We start from the raw sequence: 19338 nt of genomic DNA on the forward strand, positions 1-19338 counted from the left end.
CCATGTTGCTCCCATCTTGCTCCCACGACACCTGACAGCTCTTCCATCTGGCCCCTGCCCTTCCTAGCACTCCACACCCCTAAAACCTACCTGGGCTAGGACACAGGCTACCCTTGGCATTCAAGCCCCAAAGGTGCCCACCTATATCCTGCTCCATCACAGCACCCCACTTTCCCTGGGCCCCCACTTTCCCTCAGGCCCAACCTCAGGTCTGTGAAGGGAAAGGTAAAGGAAGGTCATACAGGTGACCTCCCTACCTCGGGCAGCCTGACAGAACATCCGGCTCATTTTCCTCACGATGGCATCTGTCAGGAAGTCATGGCTATGGGGTTGGCACGGGTCAGGGGACCAGGCCTCTGGGGGCTGCAGCTGTACTTCTTCACACCTGGAGGAAGGGGACCGGGCAGGGGGTGGGACCACGATATTCCCAGAGGAAAGAGCAGAAGCTGAGGGGAAGGAGAGGAGGGTCCAGGAGGCAGAAACGCAGGTCCTGGGAAAGGAAGGAGAGGAGAGGGATACCCAAGAGAGGAAGGGATGGGGAACCAGATGCTACTGGGTCACAAAGGGTAAAGGGTGGGAACACACCTATTGAAAGTCTCCTTGATGTCCTGGGAATAACAGAAACAAAAAGAGGGAAAGGGAGAAAGAGACAAAGAGTCAGCTGCACAGGGATGGCTCCTTTCTCCCAGTCTCCAGCCAAAGGACTGAAATGAATAGGGAGGGGAAAGCAGCACCCTCAAGGACCTCAGTAACTGTGAATCCACCTCAGTTGTCCTATGCCTCTCACACCTAACCTGTCTCATCCTGTACTGTGCTCTGTGATTCTAAGTAAGCCAGTACTAGAATTTTCACAATATAACTTGGTCACTTTTCAGGATATCATTGTCAAAAATTATTTCCCTCTCATTTAAACCCCACCTACAATGATTTCTTTCTCTTCATGTGTATACTGGTCACACACACACACACACACACACACACACACCATTCCACATTAACTCTGGCTCCAGCCTCAAAAAAACTGTTGTGGTGTTCAGGTTAAACTATTGTAGCTCCTCTCAAGGAGGAAAGAGGCAACTCTGGACAAACACTGGTAACTCTGGTAAGCACTGCCTGACGGAGCAAACAGACAGGCACAGGGTGCTGGGAGCGGGACCATGGCAAACCCAGGCAGTAGGGGGCAGGGGGAAGGGGACAGTGCTTACCTGGAGCAGCCGCAGGCCCCCCTGCTGGCTCCGCTCCTGGGCCTCCGCCAGCAGGCGGCTCAGCTGGGCAGCCTGGTCTGAGAGGCGGATGGCTGCTGCTCCTGCACGCCCCAGCTGGGCTTCATGCATCTCTCGGAGGCGCCGCTCCAGCCCTGCCTGCTCTTCGGCCAGAAACCGTGTCAGCCGCCCAAACTCTGAGGCCACTGCTGCCAGCTCTGACTTCATCTGGCTCTAGAATGATGGAAAAGGGGATAGTGGGTATTACTTCAACATACAGATAAGTCTCTAGTTTTGCAACTGCTGCCCCTCAACCCAAGGCAAAGGGACCCTGCATCCCCTTGGGCCAAGAAACACCTTGGAATGAAAAGCAGCCCCTGGCACCCTCCTTACTTCTCGGCCTTCCCAGGCCCACTCCCATACTCACGGCACACCGCCCTGAAACCAACTTCTGCCTGGAATATCTACCATGTCTGCCTAACTTTGATTCATTCTTCAAGTCTAAGCTTTAAATATTCCCTGAGAGAAGCCTTCCCTCCAGGTCTAAGTCAGGACAACCCCACTAAGTATCACTGTATCCCTTCATAGCATATATCTCAATCTGAAATTTCATATTTATGTGGGAGTATCTTTTAACCACTTACTCCCCCACTGCACCATAAGCTCTCCACCAGCAGAAACTGGGTATGTCTTTCTTTGCCACAGTGTCCTTAGACCCTGGCACAGTGCCTACCACAGAGTAGGCACTTGGTAAGAAGTTTTTGAAGTGAATGAATAATTCAGGAATCAAGGCACTGAAGTTAGGGTTCTGACTATAACACTACTTGCAGTGACCTTGAAAAAGTCACTCAATCCCTCCAGATCAGAGGTCAGCAAACTTCTGCAAAAGTCCAGATAGTAAATATTTTAGGCTTTGTGCGCCAAGAGGCAAAATCAAGGATATTATATAGGTATTCACATAACAGGAGAGAAAACTCCCGCCCAGCCCACCCCATTTGCCTGGAGTGAGCCATCCCAAGTGGTGGTCACACTTTTTGCCCAGTTACCATTAGCTGGAAATACTCTTGGGGTAAAGAATAAGGTTCCACAATGGGGAGGCAGGTCCTGGCTGAGTAGAGGGACACACACACAGCCACCACAGTCTGTTTCACTTCCTGCCCAAGTGACAGATCCCAGTGCATCTTTCCCTGAAGGCTTCTCTCCTCCTGGAGAGCCCAGAAGTCTCAACTTGGACAGCTGTCCAGAGGCAAGACGACTCCCCGACTCCTAGACTAAGACTCCTTGGCTCAGGGCCCAGCAATGGTCAACAGCAGAGTCCCTCATGTGTAGAGTGTAACCATCATGGGCCCTGGAAACTGGCATAGCCCAGCCACTGGCCAGGGAGGCAAGCACTGGGAGCAAGGTGGGAGAGGAACAGAGGGGGATGTCCTGGCACGGTCTCAGAAACTTATAGTGCTAGCCCACTCCAGCAGTGCCCACCCACCTTACAAGAACAGGCAGTAGAGAGAGCAATTATGAAGGGAAAAAAAAAAATCTAACAACACTGCTCTAGAAAATATTAAGGTCTTTGCAGTGCTAACATTCACTAATTCCTCTTCCCCACTAAACACCTTGGCTCCCTCCAGAGGGCACAGCAAGCCTCCCCAGACCATGTCCCTCTGCCCACTGCCAGCACCCCAACCTGGGGGCTCTCTGAAGGTGGTTCTGTGGGGTCTGTCTTGCCCTCTTCCTGCCCTCTGTGCTTACCCTTGATGTGAGGGGCAGCATGGCTGGCACAGCACAGGCTCTGGGACTGGGCGTCCAAAGTAGAAATCCTACCTTGCAGCCTTGGACCAGCCACCCAACCTCTCCAAGCCAGGCCTTGGTTTTCACTTCACTCCATTTTGCAATCTAGGAGCATGCCTCCTGGCCCTCTTGAGTCCTCCTCTTCTCAGGACCCTGGAAAGTCGTCTACCCTTCTCCTAGTCACCACTGTAAGAGTGGGCAGCCCTGTCTTCCTTGCCTCCACTATAGAACCAGTCAGTCCCAGCCAAAGACATTCGCCCACCTTTAGCTCGGTCACCCGCCTCTCCTCCTTGGCCTTCATCTTCTGCACAGCCTCCAAGTGCTTCTTCAGTGGTTCCAAGTGGCCCTGCAGTTTGGCCTGAAGGAATGGGAAAAGGAAGGTTAGAGGCCTGGGCTGGGAGAGACACTTGCGCCTTCAGAGCCCACCTCCCTCATCCTTCCCGCAGTGGGTTGGGCCTCAAAGCCTGGTTTACACCACAGGTGTAAAATATGAGCATCTTACTCCCTTCCTCCCCTTTCTTAGGTCATGACAAAGACCTCTGACTCTCCCCCTGTACTTATGCACAGAAGCCCCGTGTGTGTTCTTTAAACGTGAGATTTTTATGACTACAAAGCCCCACACTCAGTGTTTTGGTGGATCTGGCTTTCCACGCCACACCACACCACACAGTCCTTCCATATGAACATTCCTGCCTTTGGTCCCTTCCCCCTCACAGGCAATCCTCTTCACAGCCTGCCCAGCAGTTATCTCTAAACATTTTTCTGATGATTTTGTGCCTGTGCTAAAAATTCTTCAGTTGTTCTCTGCCACTTGCAGAATATAAGGTTCATTGCCCCTACATTTTCTAGCCTCACCTACATCCACCCCTTCTACACCCAATCTTAGTTTTAGCCACATTAAACTATTTCTCTTCTCCTGAGTGTAATTCCATACCTTTAACCACATAGTTTCCTCTGCCTGGGGCTGACCTTCCCTACTTGGTCCAAGGCATTTTTCCTTTAAGACCCAGCTCCCTGACCATGACCCTGATCCTCCCCACCTTTGACTCCAAGGAACTCTGAACAAAACCTTTACAATATCATAATCATTTACAAGTGTGCCTCCCTTATGACACCGCAGTCTCTCTCCTAGGAGCAGGGACCCACTTTAACTTCCATGCTCTCTCTGCCTATCTGTTCTCTCTCCCACTCAACTAGCAGTTGCTAAATGGAAAACAAAAACCTCTCCTCCTAAAGGTTTAACTTGCATAGCAAATAGGCAAGCAAGTTCTGTTTTCCAACAATTTGTAGCAAAGTGTTTTTCTTTCAAGAGCTGTTAGGGAGACCAGAATGGGTGAAATAAACCCTACTTATGTGCCTTTTTCTTCTTTATGTCTTCTACTTCTTCAGCCTTCCTCTCTACTTTTCCTTGAAGGGTAATACAAGATAGAAATTAAGATCTTAAGCCTAGACCCAGTCAGATCTGGACCGGAACACAACTAGATGACTGAGGCAAACCAGCTTCAGTTTCCTCATCTTAGAATAACAGAATCTACTTCATGCAGCATTTGCTTAGCACAGTGTCTGCCATATAACAAAACAGCAGTAAATGTTATCTAATATTCACTACCTAGAACTTAAGCCAAACCCTGGTGGCGTGGTAAAGTGCTACAGCTGCTAACCAAGAGGTCAGCAGTTCGAATCCACCAGGCGCTCCTTGGAAACTCTATGGGGCAGTTCTACTCTGTCCTATAGGGTTGCTATGAGTCCGAATTGACTTGACGGCAGTGGTTTTTGATTAAGGCCTTAAGCCTGCCATTGACACCCTGATAATGACCCTTGAACTAAAGAGGTTACTGACCCCGAGTTCTAAAAACAGTTGCTGCAGAGGACAAGTGATTGTAGAAAACATTACAGCAATAAGACTGTGGTCAATCCATAATATAAAAATAGCATAAACTATACAAAATTTTGCCTTTTGATATTACTTTCTATTTTTCTACAAGTGTCATTGATTTCCACTCCATTAATTCAGAATTTAGATTTAATACTTCTCTTAAATTCCTGACAAAAAATTCAATCAATAATCCAACTACATAACTATTTAAAAGAGATTTTCAAGGACCTTCAATTTTTTACAACTTTATTTAAAAATCATTTGTGCATGATTCAGTTAAGAAATGTTTCTAGAAAACAGTGTCAAGCTAGTCATTGTATGTATCTGAAAAGGATAGACTACTCCTCCATAACAGAGTTTGTAAGTCAGAAACGGAATCACTCAAATTAGGATATAATAAAATTTACTTGTCAAGTTGATTCCAAATCATGGTGACCCCGTATGTACAGAGTAGAACTGTGTTGCATAGGATTTAGAAGGCTGTGACCTTTTGGAAGCAAAGAGCCAGGCCTGTTTACTGAGGTGCTACTGGATGGGTTCGAACCACCAACCTTTAGGCTAAGAGTTGAATGCTTAACTGTTTATACCACCCATGGACCCCTTCAGGGCCTAAAACAGGATTTTCAGGCAGCTGGCATTTGGTAGATGTGACCAATACAAATAAAATCCAGTTTCAGAAGGTCCTTAGAGGAGTCCTGCAGGAGAGTGGAGGAAAGGAGGTGGAATGCCCACGGAGAGTCTATCCCTGGTTCCAGTTAACGGAGTGACTGCACATTGTGTGACTGGTACAGTTAACTAGGAACTGAGGGGATATAAAAAGACAACGGGTGTTCATAACCTCCCATAAGGATACACGGGTAAAAGGCAGGTGATGTTAACCAATGCAGTGATTCCTAAACTGGGCTGGGCTCTCCTAAGAATTCTCCCCACACCAATTCAGAATCTCTAATGGTAGGACCCACTGTACTTTTGAAAAGTTCCCCTAGGAATTATGAGAGTTAGCCAGGTTTGACAATCACTCCTTGAAAGGAATAGTTAGTGATAAAGGGATATAGGTCTTAGCCGTACATACTCAGCGCTGAGAAGCCCTAGACATGTTACTCTAAAATTGACATAACAACAACAACGAACCTAACTTGAGGTGACTGTAGGAATCAGGAGAAGGTGTGAAAACACAAGTCAGAGCAAAACAGCACCGCACAGACCACAAAGAAGTAGCCACCCTCTCCTTCTCCTGGTCCTGCTGCTTTCAACCCATCCAGGCTTTGGCTTAGTAGTATTTACAAACAAATCTCCTTCACCTATGTCCAAGAAGAGTCAAGATCAGAAGAAGGGGGCAAGATATTACCCAAACCAGAATCGGTCTCCAAAGAGGAAGGTCACATGTCAGAAATGTCAAACTAACAACACATCCAAATGGTGGTAACAGCTGTTAATGGATCGGGGGGGCAGGGGAGTCATAACCAAATCCATTTATTAGTAGCTCTGTGGTCCTGTATACATTACACCTTTCTGGTTCTGTCTCCCAATCTGTAAAACGGGAATGAAAACATACCAAAATCACAGTTTTTTAAGCTTTAAATAAGAAAGTCCAGGAAAAGCATTTAGTAGAGTACCTGGTATACACAGTAAGTGTTCGATAAATAAATTAAAAAACCCAGTAAATATTAACTATTAATCCTGACTTGATGGCACCTAACAACAACAGCAATCATGGAGAAATTAAAGTTCAAAAGATTCAGAGACTTGCCCAACACTTGACAGCAAATAAGTGGCAGAATCAGGTCATCTAACTTAAAAAGCTTCTCTCTTTTTTTCTGTATGTTACAAAAAGTAAGAAGTTCTGGTCAGTATATCAGACTGCTGCAGATCCTACAAAAGTTCTCAAGGGGAGAACCAAACCAAATCATGGGGTGGGTAGGGAACTCCAGTCAGGAGACAAGTGGGGGGCACCTGTCATTTTTACGCTCTGCTTCAGAGCCCAAATTATTGTTCTCTGAGAGTCCCCATCTCTTGGGGTCTCCGTCAAAGACAGGCTTAAGATTTACCCAGAGGAAGTGGAGACTAGTATTAAAGCACTAGGGGCCTGTCACCTGCACTCCTACACTTAGAGACAGTGGAAGAGTGAAACAGTAGTGGCCTGCTCTACGGGAGATGCAGCCCAGTAATCTGGCATCATCAGCTTTGCCTTATATCCTTTGAGGAGGCCAGTCTTCGCTGGTCTTCTTTGCTGTATCTCCTTTGTCGGTGTACAGGACCCTTCTGACCCTACCCCACCTGGGTGCCAGTAAGTAAATGCTCACATAAGGAGAATCAGCTCACCAGTACATGAGGTTCTTGGGGGGGAAAGACGCTTCCATTTCCCAGCTCCCCTTACTTTCTCTCCACCCCCACTAAATTCCCATCTTCTCTCTTCTCTCACCTTGTACTCCTGCACCACCTCCTCCAATGGCACCACGCTGTGCTGTTTGTGGCTCCTGGATTCTCGGCACACTACACAGATGGCCTCTTCGTCCACTTCACAGAAGAGTTTCAGGGCTTCTTGGTGTTTGGGGCAGATGCCCTGCTCGTTCCCACGACTCGCTCGACCAGGGGCTGGGTGCATCTGCCGAATCACTTGGACCATGTTGGCTAGCTGCAAGTTCGGACGGAAGCTCCGCCGGGGAAAGCTCTTTCGGCACTGGGGGCAAGTGAAGCACCTCCGAGGGGCAGGAGGCGGAGGCAGTGGGGTGACGGGATCTAGCTCCTCTTCCTCATCCTCCTCCAGTACCTCCTCCTCGTCCTCCTCATCCTCCCCCCTCAGGTCCTCCTCCATGTTCCCCAAGTAGTAGTCCAGGTCTTCCTCCTCGTCCTCCTCCTCCCACACGTAGTCCATGTTGTCCCAGTTAGACCCGCCCATGCCATTGGTCCAGAACACTCCCTCTTCTTCCTCCTCGACCTCCTCCTCCATATCGCCCTCATAGTCTTCGTCCCGCATGGGGGTGTCCCACCCCCCGCCGGCTCCCACAGCCTCCACTTCTTCCTCGTCTCCGTCCTCCTCCTCCTCCTCCTCCCGGTCTAACTCGTCCCTGTCCTCTTCATCCTCCCCGCCCCACAACTGGGTTACACACACTCGGCAGAAGTTGTGCCCGCAGCCGATGGACACGGGGTCCGTGAAGTAATCGAGGCAGATGGCGCACACCGCCTCCTCCTGAAGGGTCTGCACAGGGTTGGGTGTCATGGCAACGGCAGCCATCTTAGCGTCCAGTCAGCCAGTTTAGATGTACGGTGGGGGCGGGGAGGGGGGCGGGGGGTCTTCCCTCTCAGACGCCCTGGCGACCCGGCCCCACCCCCAGCCCTGCCTCTCCACAGCTCGCTTCAAGTGCCGCCTGAGAAATGTTCTTCTGACAACCCACCCCTCCACACAGAGCTCCCTACTCCCAGACGACAACCGTGTCTCTGCGTGGGCAAGGGAAAAAGCTGAACGCTATCGCCAACTCCCTCAGGTGGCCCTGAGTGCAAATCCACCCCAACGCTTCCCTGGCCTCCTCATAAACCCCCGCCCCTCCTCACTTCCTGGCCCCGCCCCCTCACTTCCGATTTCTCACCCAACACTTCCGGCGTCTACGCGCCAGACAGGCTCGTGAGTTTCCCCCCCCTTCCCCGGTCCCTGGGCGACAGGAAACGGCGAGGAGACGCTCTAGCGGGCACTCGGGAACAGGGCGGGAGGGATAAGACATAGGAGCCCTACATCTCTGTGATGCGGCGGGGTGCGGAACGCAGAGCAAAAGCCCCGCCCTTCCCCTCCGCAGTCACTGGAGAGAAACTTGGGAGAACGGTGGGAGTACTTGGCGGCTGTCCGCTCTCGGTGCCATGACCGAATCGGCCGGGCGCCCCCCTACCGGCCGAGTACAAATGACACCCGGGCCTCAGCGCTGCCGGTGCCGGAAGCAGAGGGGCGGGGCTTCCTTGAGCGCTCTGCAGCGCTTCGGCCCTTCTAGGCGGAGGACTTTGTTGTTCGAGCGCTCAGATTTCCTCGGTGATGGATCAGGGGGCGGAGCCAGAGACACCCTACCACTATAGTTGGCCTTGTCAAAAACCTCAATTGTTTACAGAAACATGAAAAATTAGCGTAACGGAATATAGTTATTGAGTAGATACTATTCCACTCAGGCAGCGGTCACCCGAACGTGTTGGGAAGACTCTCCGAGAGGAGACTGTGAAAGCGGGTTATAAAGGTCAATGTTATGTTAATTTATCAAGAGATAACATCAAGCACAGGGCAGGTTACAGAAACAGTCAACAAGGACATGCCATATATTCTAAAACAGCCTTTAGCCAGACCCTGGAACTTCTGCATTTCGAAGCTGAATGCACAATGCCTAAGGCCAATGTCTCTGCTAAGCGGCATACTGAACTCGTTTGACCTGAAGGTGACTCCAGGGAACCAGTTCTTTCAAGGTTCAAAAGAACACCTAAGGGCTGATGGCCTGGGTGGGTCACCCCACTTCCATGAACCCAGAAATCTGGATTTCAGGAGAATCAAAACGATTTTGTCAGCATCTTCCATGCCCATTTTAGAGATTGTTGCCTGATCACTGTAGCCTCCTGTAGGTGAACTTCCCTAACTCCCATCCGTAAAGGGATGGTGACAAATCTTCACACGAGGAGCTCTGGAGTCGCAGTGGTTAAGACCTCCACTGCTAATCAAAAGGTGGGCAGTTCAAATCTACCAGCTGCTCCTTGGAAACCCTGTGGCCGCTCTAACCAATAGGGTCACGCTGAATGGTAATCGACTCTACCCAATGGGTCTGGCTTTTGGTATATCCACACAGTGGAACACTATCTGTAAAATGCAAATCCATCTTCAAGATTTATTAAGTGAAAAAAGCAAGATACAGGCAATGTCCGGGCTATGAACGAGATTCCTTCCTAAAGTGTGCCTTTAAGTCAAACTCGTAGGTAAGCTGGAACAGGTGCATATGTTTCTTATTTAGCCTTCAGTGCAAGAAAAGTCTCGATGCCTTTTCAGTGATTTAAAAGCTGCCTGTGCAGCAAGTGAAGGTGATTGTGATGAAAAATTTGTTGCAAGTAGCAAGCAGTTGGTTCAGTCATTTAAAAGTAAAGACAAATTTACATAAAGGGCAGGTACCAGTTGTCCATAAGTCTGACATCAGTAATCTGGGGACTTACTGCACAGTGTGTAGAGTATGTCCTCATCTGTAAAAAAGAGGAATATGTTTCAAAGATGTATTTGATATTTGCACATTCCTGCGCTTCAGTTTACTCATGCAAAATGAGGATAATAGTACCTACCTCAGAGGTTTGTGAGAATCAGAGCAAATATGTAAACCGACAGAACAGTGCTAAGCACATAGTAAGCGAGATACATTAGCTACGCATTACTTATCCTTTTCATCAATGTCTCTGCAAAGATACTGGCAGCCGAGTTCTGCTGAGAAGGCAACGGAATGGCCAAGGGTCACGAGTAGGAAAGACACTTTCCCTGTATCTTTCTGTCTTCTTTGAATTTTGAACCAAGTGAATGCATTACCTTAAAAAAATGAAAATACAAAACTTTCTAAATGCCATCGATTAATTCAACTAATACTTTCCGAGCTGTGCACCACACATATTCTGCTCACAGAAAGCCTCAAGGTTTGTCTTCTTGGTGCCCTCGTCTACGAACAGGGCCTCGGACTGGGTTTGTGGAATTGATTTTACTTGAGGCAATTCTGTCCAGGCTGTGGAATTGTAGTAGTAAAGATGCCGCTGTGGTACCCAGAACATCACTACTAAGTGGATTTCATGTGTGATAGCAGTAGTTCTAGATGCTTTGTTTAAACTTCTTGTAATTAACAGCAATAACAAAAACCTGTGAGCCAAGTTCCTGCCCATAATGTTCCCGGTGGTGCAGTTGTTAAGTGCTCGGCTCCTAACCGAAAGGTCAGCTCTGAGACAGAAAGATGTGGCAATAACCTCCAGTAAAGATTTTTTAAAAAATGCGAATCACCCTATAGGACGGAGTAGAACTGCCCCGTGGAGTTTCCAAGGCTGTAATCTTTACAGAAGGGCACTGCCACCTCTTTTCTCCCACTGACCTGCTGGTTGGTTCGAACTCCGGTTAGCAGCCGAGCGCTTAACCACTGCACCACCAGGACTCCTTCCACAAAACGTTACAGCCTTGGAAACCTTATCGGACAGTTCTACTCTGTCCTCTGGGGTCGCTATGAGTCGGAATGGACTGAATGGCAATGGGTAATGTATGTGCAGAATTGCCAGCGAGTGCCAAATGCTGAGCGGTACCAGGGCACCACATCCAGAGTTTACCCCTTTTTTTTTGGAGACACTTTTCGCCTCGTGAGGAACTCCAGAAGAACAGGAGGTTCCGAAGTGGGTGGTCCGGGGACTCTGAGCGGCTGACCCAAGGCGCGAAAAGCCACGAACCCGGCGGTTCGCAGAGTGCGCGCAGATGTGAGCTGAGCGGGCGCCCGCCCAGACGCACTGGCTTTAGCGCTAGAAGTCAGGCCACGGGACTTGAACACTGCGGAGTGGCAGTGCGACGCGCCTTTGCGGATTGCAGTCGCACTTAGAGCTGCCATTCTCTGCCACGTGTAGTTTGAGGATTGTATTAAGGATGTGCTAATAATCTGTGTTTTTGTAGTGTAGTGGCTATCACGTTCGCCTCACACGCGAAAAGTCCCCGGTTCGAAACCGGGCGGAAACAGCCTTTTCTGGTCTATTTTTCATTTCGATGCCCACGTCTTCACGGTTATCTCGTCTGCGGCTCGAGATAGGGGGAGGGTGCTGTCACATGGAGGCATATACAGACAGATGTGTGTATCTAATCTGTGTTTCAGGGAAACAGTAAAGCGGGATCACAGCAGAGCTGGGCTCACACCAGATCATAAATGTTCACAATGTCAATTCAGCTAAAAAAATTTTTTTTTTTTTACTACTCTTGCCTTCGGAAGCCTGGGCCGCCACCTCCTCCGGATAAGGGCTGTAGGTTGTAGGCTTCGGATCCCCGGACCTTTGTGTCTAGGGCGCAGCCAGGCGCACAGTAAGTGATCCATGAATTCTTGTGCAATTAATTCTGCAAAACTCCTTGAAGTGTGTCCGCACGCCTGCTGTGTATCCCGGTTTCCTGAGGCCGAAGAAAAAGGGTTGCGGATGTTGTCAGACTATCTCAGTCGGTAGGGCACGAGACTCGTGAACTCACGGATTTGAGCCCCACATTGGGCGTGTATTCTCTTTTGAAAATGAAAATGGCTAAGGAATTTTTGTGCCAAAGAAGAGTCGGAGGGAGACTGAGTGGGCTTTGGCATCGTGGACTGGCGGTGTTCGCCGAAGCTTGGCCAGACAGGAGGTCGCCCAGGTACTGACTAGAAGACCTCGAGTTGGAAAACCCACAGCCGTAGGGCTTTGCTGACCATAGGTGAACGAGTAACTGGTGGGTATCACCCGACCAACTCTTGGGGCTCTTCACCCTGGGTCACGGCTCCGCCTGCTGCCATCTACGTATCCATTCTTCCATCTATGTTCAACAAGTATAAGGCAACTTCTGTTTACTGCATCCGCCCGGGTAGTGGGGAATAGCTCCGAAGGAACGGAAGAGTTGTGGATTCGCTGCCATGGGGCGTGGCTTCCCAAGGCTAGGGAAATAAGGGCTGCCCCAGGAGGTATTCTTGAATATCAAAGCCATAGCAGGGGGAGTTGAGACCACTTTTCTAGATGATTTAGAGGTTAGACGCTTTCACGGCCTCGGCCAGGTTTCAGTTTCCGATCAGGGAAGACATGCTCTGTTTAATCTGAGACCCTCATCCTCAGCATATGCTCTCAATTTTAAGAGTTGATCTTTTGTGAAATGTTGCTACACACATTCCAGCCTCCATGTTCCTCCCACAAATGTGAAATTTTCCTTTACTTTGAAATACCCTAACGTTAACATCCTGTTTACCAACCTATTCACGAAATTCTTCTTAACTTCAATAGAAATTTGTTCGTTTATGTTGACTGTTTCCTCAGTTCTGCAAATTCCGCCTGTTTTCTATTTTCCAGTTGTAAAAGTCACCACCATGTACACACCAGACCACGAGAGAAATCTGTTTGTCTTAAGTAAATAAAGCTGATTTATTGCATTTGCTGAGCAAGGGGGAAGAACATCACCTTGACAGTCTCAGAAATGTGTCGAAGGGGGGAGACAGAGAGGATCCTTAAGGCTGGGGGGGGGGTGGGGGTGTGGTTTAATATGATACCCTCGGAGGGTGGTCTGGGCAAAGATCAGAGTTTGTAAACTAGGCAGAGTTGCCAGTATAGTCAGATGGCGTGAATCTCTGGGGAGTTACTGTTACTATGACCTTATCTTGGAATTTATGAATCTGAACAAGCTGGTATTCAAGCAATTTGAACGTTGTCATTTTGTTTCACCCAGATACTTGCCGGTTGGTTTGCAAATTTTGGCTTCAGGGTTATTTCTTACTATCTTCACTGGGACTGGAAAACATTTTTTTTAAAGATAGTGGCTTCTTTACGAAAACCCTGGTGCTGTAGTGGTTAAGTGCTACAGCTGCTAACCAAAAGGTCAGCAGTTCAAATCCACCAGGTGCTCCTTGGAAACTCTGTGGGGCAGTTCTACTCTGTCCTCTAGGGTCACTATGAGTTGGAGTCCACTGGAAGCCAATGGCTTTAGTTTTTTGGTTTGGGCTTCTTTATTAAGGAGAAGCCAAAGTGGACAGGCTTCTCTTCCCTGCCTCCCAACAAGCCAAGAGCACACCCATCTGAGCTTTTTGCTACAATGTCTGCTTTTCTCTTCTTTCCACCCCTTCCACTGCTGCCACTCTGGCCAGGCCCAGTAGGGGAATGCTCTTCCAGGTAAGTGACTCACACTGTTCTGGGCACAAAAGATTCAAGGGTTCATCAGTTTAGACTTATCAAACACATGGACCCTGGTAGCATCTTTGATCTTTTTTCTAGTGATGATGGGGGATGCAGTAACAGAAGGACTCTCTTGAATTTATGTTTTAGAGGGACTCCTCAAGGAATGATGAACAGAGAGTGTGAGGGGATGACACAGCATTAGGGAGAGGGGCTGGAGGATACAGCAATAGTCCAGATAGGTGGCAAGTAACTGGGCAAGGCAGCAGCCAGAGGGATAAGAAAGACCTCATGCACGATTAGTGCTGAGGGAGAGATCAAGAACAGACGCTGATGGTCGGGGTTGAGAAGAGTAATGAGTCAGTTTTGAACAGGTTGGGTGTGAGATTGCTGTGGGACATCTAAGAGGACATGTCCAAGATTCACATGAGTCTGAAGCTTAGGTCACTGCTGGAGGCACAGATGTGGGCCTAGGTAGTGGGTACTGCTTTGACCCAGGATGAAACTCTCCAGGGATATGTTGTTGTCGTTGTTAGGTGCCACTGAGTCAGTTCGGACTCATAACGACCTTATGTACAACAGAAGGAACCACTGCCCTGTCCTGCGCCACCCTCACAATCGATGTTATGCTTAAGCCCATTGTTGCAGGCCACCGTGTCAATCCATCTCATTGAAGGCCTTCCTCTTCTTTGCTGATCCTCTACTTTACCAAGCATGATATTCTTCTCCAAGGACTGATCCCTCCTGACAACACGTCCAAAGTATGTGAGACATAGTCTCACCATCTTTGCTCCTAAGGAGCATCCTGGTCATACAGATTTGTTTGTTCTTTTCGCAGTCCATGGTATAGTCAGTATTCTTCTCCAACACCACAATTCAAAGGCGTCAATTCTTCTTTGGTTTTCTTTATTCATCATATAGCTTTTACATGCATAGGAGGCGATTGAAAACATTGTGGCTTGGGTCAGGTGCACTTTAGTCTTCAAGGTGACATTTTGCCTTTCAACACTTTAAAGAGGTCTTTTGCAGCACATTTGCCCAATGCAATGCGTCTTTTGATTTCTGGACTGCTGCTTCCACGGGTGTTGATTGTGGATCCAATTAAAATAAAATCCTTGACAACTTCAATCTTTTCTCCGTTTATCATGATGTTGCTCACTGGTCCAGTTATGAGGATTTTTGTTTTCTTTATGTTAAGGTGTAATCCATACTGAAGGCTGTAGTCTTTGATCTTCATCAGTAAGTGCTTCAAGTCCTTTTCACTTTCAGCAAGCAAGGTTGTGTTATCGGCATATTGCAGGTCATTAATGAGTCTTCTTCCAATCCTAATGGCCCCTTCTTCTTCATATACTTCAGCTTCTCCAATTATTTGCTCAGCATACAGATTGAATAGGTATGGTGAAAGGATACAACCCTGACACACACCTTTCCTGACTTTAAACCACGCAAAATCTCATTGTTCTGTCAGAACAACTGTCTCTTGATCTATGTACAGTTCCCTCACGAGCACAATTAAGTGTTCTGGCATTCCCATTCTTCACAATGTTATCCATGATTTGTTATAATCCACACACCTTTGCATAGTCAATAAAACACAGGTAAACATTCTTCTGGTATTCTCTGCTTTTAGCCAAGATCCATCTGACATTAGCAATGTCTGGTTCCTTGTCCTCTTCTGAATCTGGCCTGAATTTCTGGCAGTTCATTGTCAATATACTGCTGCAGCCGCTTTTGAATGATCTTCAGCAAAATGTTCCTTGCGTGTGATATTAATGATATTGTTGGATAATTTCTGCATTCGGTTGGATCACCTTTCTTGGGACTAGGCATAAATATAGATCTCTTCCTGTCTGTTGGCCAGGTAGCTGTCTTCCAAATTTCTTGGCATAGATGAGTGAGCACTTCCAGCACTGCATCTGTTTGTTGAAACATTTCAGTTGGTATTCCGTGAATTCCTGGAGCCTCGTTTTTTGCCAATGCTGTCAGTGCAGCTTGGACTTCTTCCTTCAGTACCATTGGTTCCTACTCATATGGTACCCCCGAAACAGTTGAATGTCGACCAATTCTTTTTGGTATAGCATCTTTGTGTATTCTTTCTATCTTCTTTTGATGCTTCCTGAGTTGTTTAATATTTTTCCTATAGAGTCCTTCAATATTGCAACTCAAGGCTTGAATTTTTTCTTCAGTTCTTTCAGCTTGAGAAACGCAGAGCATGTTCTTCCCTTTTGGTTTTCTATCTCCAGGTCTTTGCACATGTTATTATAATACTCTACTTTGTCTTCCCGAGCTGCCGTTTGAAATCTTCTGTTCAACTCTTTTCCTTCATCATTTCTTCCTTTCGCTTAACTACTCGACATTCTAGAGCAAGTTTCAGAGTCTCTTCTGACATCCATTTTGGTCTTTTCTTTCTTTCCTCTTTCTTTTCCTTTTTAATGACCTCTTGCTTTCTTCATGTATGATGCCCTTGATGTCATTCCACAACTCGTCTGGTCTTTGGTCACTAGTGTTTAATGTGTCAAATGTATTCTTGAAATGGTCTCTAAATTCAGGTGGGATTACTCAAGGTCATACTTTGGCTCTCGTGGACTTGTTCTAATTTTCTTCAGTTTCAACTTGAACTTGCATATGAGCAATTGATGGTCTGTTCCACAGCTGGCCCCTGGCCTTGTTCTGACTGATGATATTGAGCTTTTCCATGGTCTCTTCCCACAGATGTAGTCGATTCGATTCCTGTGTATTCCATCTGGCAAGGTCCATGTGTATAGTCGCAGTTTATGGTGGTGAAAAAAGGCATTTGCAATGAAGAAGTCCTTGGTCTTGCAAAATTCTTATCAAGTGACCTCCAGTATCATTTCTATCACCAAGGCCATATTTTCCAACTACCGGTCCTTCTTCTCTGTTTCCAACTTTTGAATTTCAATTTCCAGTAATTATCAATGCACCCTGATTGCATGTTTGATCAATCTCAGAGCCCAGAAGTAGGTAAAAATCTTCAATTTCTTCATCTTTGGCCTTAGTGGTTGGTGCTAAATTTGAATGATAGTATTACCTGGTTTTCCTTATAGGCGTATGGATATTATCCTATCACTGACAGCGTTGTAATTCAGAATAGATCTTGAAATGTTCTTTTTGACGATGAATGCAACCATTCCTCTTCAAATTGTTGTTTTCAGCATAGCAGCCTCCAGGGATACGGCCTCGGTTAAATGGAAGAGGAATGGAGAAGAATGCAAGCAGCGAAGCATCCACCGAGGCCAAAAGAATGGAGATGTGCAAAAAGAAGGGAGAGGTTCCATAGTTAAATTCAGCACATGATCCAGTAAGGGAAGGGGGCAAAGTGTTCATGGATTGGGCCACGGGGAGGCCCCTGGTGACCTTGAACAGGGGCCTTTTTCTATTTTGAAAATTTCTATTTTGGCCAGAGAACTAGACTTGCACAAGAGGGGCTCCCACCCTGCACCTGGGTGGAGAGGATTGCCTGAGTCACAGACACGGAGGATCCCTACTCAGCAGGGCTCAGCCTTCATCCCTACTCCAGGTTTCCAGGTATTGGAAATCAGCAGTGGGCAACAGAGAAACATTTTGCGTTATTAAACAATCAGTACTACTCTTAAATGTCTCATATATGAAGATCAAGACATAACATGGGTTAAACCTCATCCCAATTGTTTACACATTGAATCCTAGGATTGATAAGTTTTAGTTTTATAAAAATCCTTAAAAGATTTTATTAAGTTTTTAAAATTTAATAAAAAATTTCAGCCTTATTTAAAAACATTGAATTGAAAATTGATATTCATTAATTTCAATTTTGCCCTGTAATAGGTGATTTTGCATAATTTAGAAATATTTAACTTTTTTGGAAACAAAAAATAATTTAATATTTATTTATATTTATTTTAATTACATTTTGATGAAAATATATTCACATCTTGTATAAAGTACTTTGAATACATTCACATTTTATTTTTTAAATCCTTTAGATAGTTACTGCCAATGGAGCGCAAATTATGTGAAAATTTAAACCCTGGGGCGGTCTTCCTGGAGGAGAGAGAAAGACATAGGAGTTTCAAGCCTCTGAAGCTAGGTTTACCTTCCCTCTTGCGAGACCCGTTGATTTCATTTGCTCCTTTATTTCTTTTAATTGCTGGACGCGACTGACAAACATTGTTATTCCGGGTCGCAGAAGACCTAAATTCCGTTATCGCTTGGTTCCAAAACCCTGCTCCCAACGGCTGGGGCCAGGAGAGCTGGGCGGTGACTATAAGTTCATAGATTTTACAGTAAGGACTTTGTCTGTCGGTTTCCGTAGTGTAGTGGTTATCACGTTCGCCTAACACGCGAAAGGTCCCTGGTTCGAAACCGGGCGGAAACATATGTGTGTTTTTATTACCGGGGATATCTTAGTTTCTTGACGTTAGAATATATGTAAGTTATATACATAATTTTAAAATATTTTTATCCCTACTCTTTTTTTTTTTTAAATCTGTGCCAGTTCACTTCTACCAGTATATTCCAGGCCTCGGTTTATGGGTACAAAGAAGATGTTGTATGATTAGAGTTTGCCTTCAAAGAGCTTAAAACCCTTGCAGATCAAATACAGCCACCGGCACCAAAAGGCAGAAAAGCCACGCAATGACAATGAAATGAAAACGACTGAAGGGGAAAAGGTACAGGGCACCATGAGCAATTCCAATGAAAAACAGCCGGGAAAGTAGCGTTGGCTCTGGTCAGCAGAACGCTAGGGACTGGGTAGAGAGGCTAGACCCTAGGGAGAACTAAGGAAAGCCCTGTCGGTTTAAAAAACTCACCTGGCTGCTCCCCCTGGCGTCGATGGCGATCGTGACAACCGCCGCACTAAGGAAACCACAGTAAGCGAGGCTCTATTTTTCTTCCCTGACGAGTTTCACTTCCAGCCCCGCCTCCACCACCCACCTGTCAATGGGGCCACCTCCGCCCCTCCGGTCTGAGCCTTAAGCTCCTCCCGCCCGAGTGCAGGCTCACCTTGTGTCTGCCCTACAGCCCTCCCACCTGCCGGGTATGTGATCTGGACCTTCAGCTCACCTCTTCACCAGCCCTCACTTGAAGCGCCCCGCCTGGGGCCAGTGGAACACTGCACGGGTGCTGGGAAGCCGGCTTCTAGAGGCTGCCTCTTCCACGACCAAGGAGAAAAGTCAGGAAGATTCCAGGGAGGCAGCCTGAGCCGCGGTGGGGCCTCAAATGCGGAGCTGCTGGCCGGAAAGTTTTCAGCCAAGGCCCACACACTGGACTTGCAGTGCAGCCTGTTTCCACACACGGAAAATGGGATTCGCGCTTTCGTACAACTGAAGGGGCAGACTTAACACGTGACAAGCAACTTCTTTTCCATCACTTCCACTAATCTCGAAAGTCAAATAAATAAAATTTATCAAAGTAGTAAGTCAAAAGCACTTTAATTTTTATACATCTTAAACGCAAAGCAATGAAGACACATTTGTTATGCAGCTTACACACCAAAAATCAGTATTATTCTCATTTCTTTATCATAGCTGTGTTGTAATTGCTTGTATAAAACTCAAAAAATTAACCCTATTGCTGTCGAGTCGATTCCAACTTATAGCGACCCTATAAACTAAAAAA

The 19338-nt window shown here is 47.0% G+C and overlaps 1 protein-coding gene and 2 non-coding genes across 3 annotated transcripts in view; 2 read left to right on the forward strand and 1 right to left on the reverse strand.

Annotated features, from left to right (window-relative positions):
• The window catches only part of TRIM41 (tripartite motif containing 41), a 17133-nt gene extending 8370 nt beyond the window's left edge, over positions 1-8763 (reverse strand). Inside the window, exons 1-5 of the mRNA XM_003404696.4 lie at positions 7286-8763; positions 3250-3345; positions 1206-1436; positions 586-608; positions 258-385 (exon numbers count right to left, since the gene is read on the reverse strand). Coding sequence (XP_003404744.1) covers positions 258-385; positions 586-608; positions 1206-1436; positions 3250-3345; positions 7286-8098 — 1291 coding nt within the window. The 5' untranslated portion in view covers positions 8099-8763. The remainder of the gene's footprint in view (positions 1-257; positions 386-585; positions 609-1205; positions 1437-3249; positions 3346-7285) is intronic.
• A 2733-nt stretch (positions 8764-11496) lies between these two features.
• TRNAV-CAC (transfer RNA valine (anticodon CAC)) lies at positions 11497-11569 on the forward strand. The gene has a single exon. It is a non-coding gene; the product is annotated as a tRNA-Val (tRNA).
• A 6452-nt stretch (positions 11570-18021) lies between these two features.
• On the forward strand, positions 18022-18094 carry TRNAV-AAC (transfer RNA valine (anticodon AAC)). Its single transcript has one exon. It is a non-coding gene; the product is annotated as a tRNA-Val (tRNA).
• Positions 18095-19338: the final 1244 nt, after the last annotated feature.

Source organism: Loxodonta africana, chromosome 2, assembly GCF_030014295.1.
Source record: "Loxodonta africana isolate mLoxAfr1 chromosome 2, mLoxAfr1.hap2, whole genome shotgun sequence".
In the NCBI taxonomy this organism is placed as follows: Eukaryota; Metazoa; Chordata; class Mammalia; order Proboscidea; family Elephantidae; genus Loxodonta; species Loxodonta africana.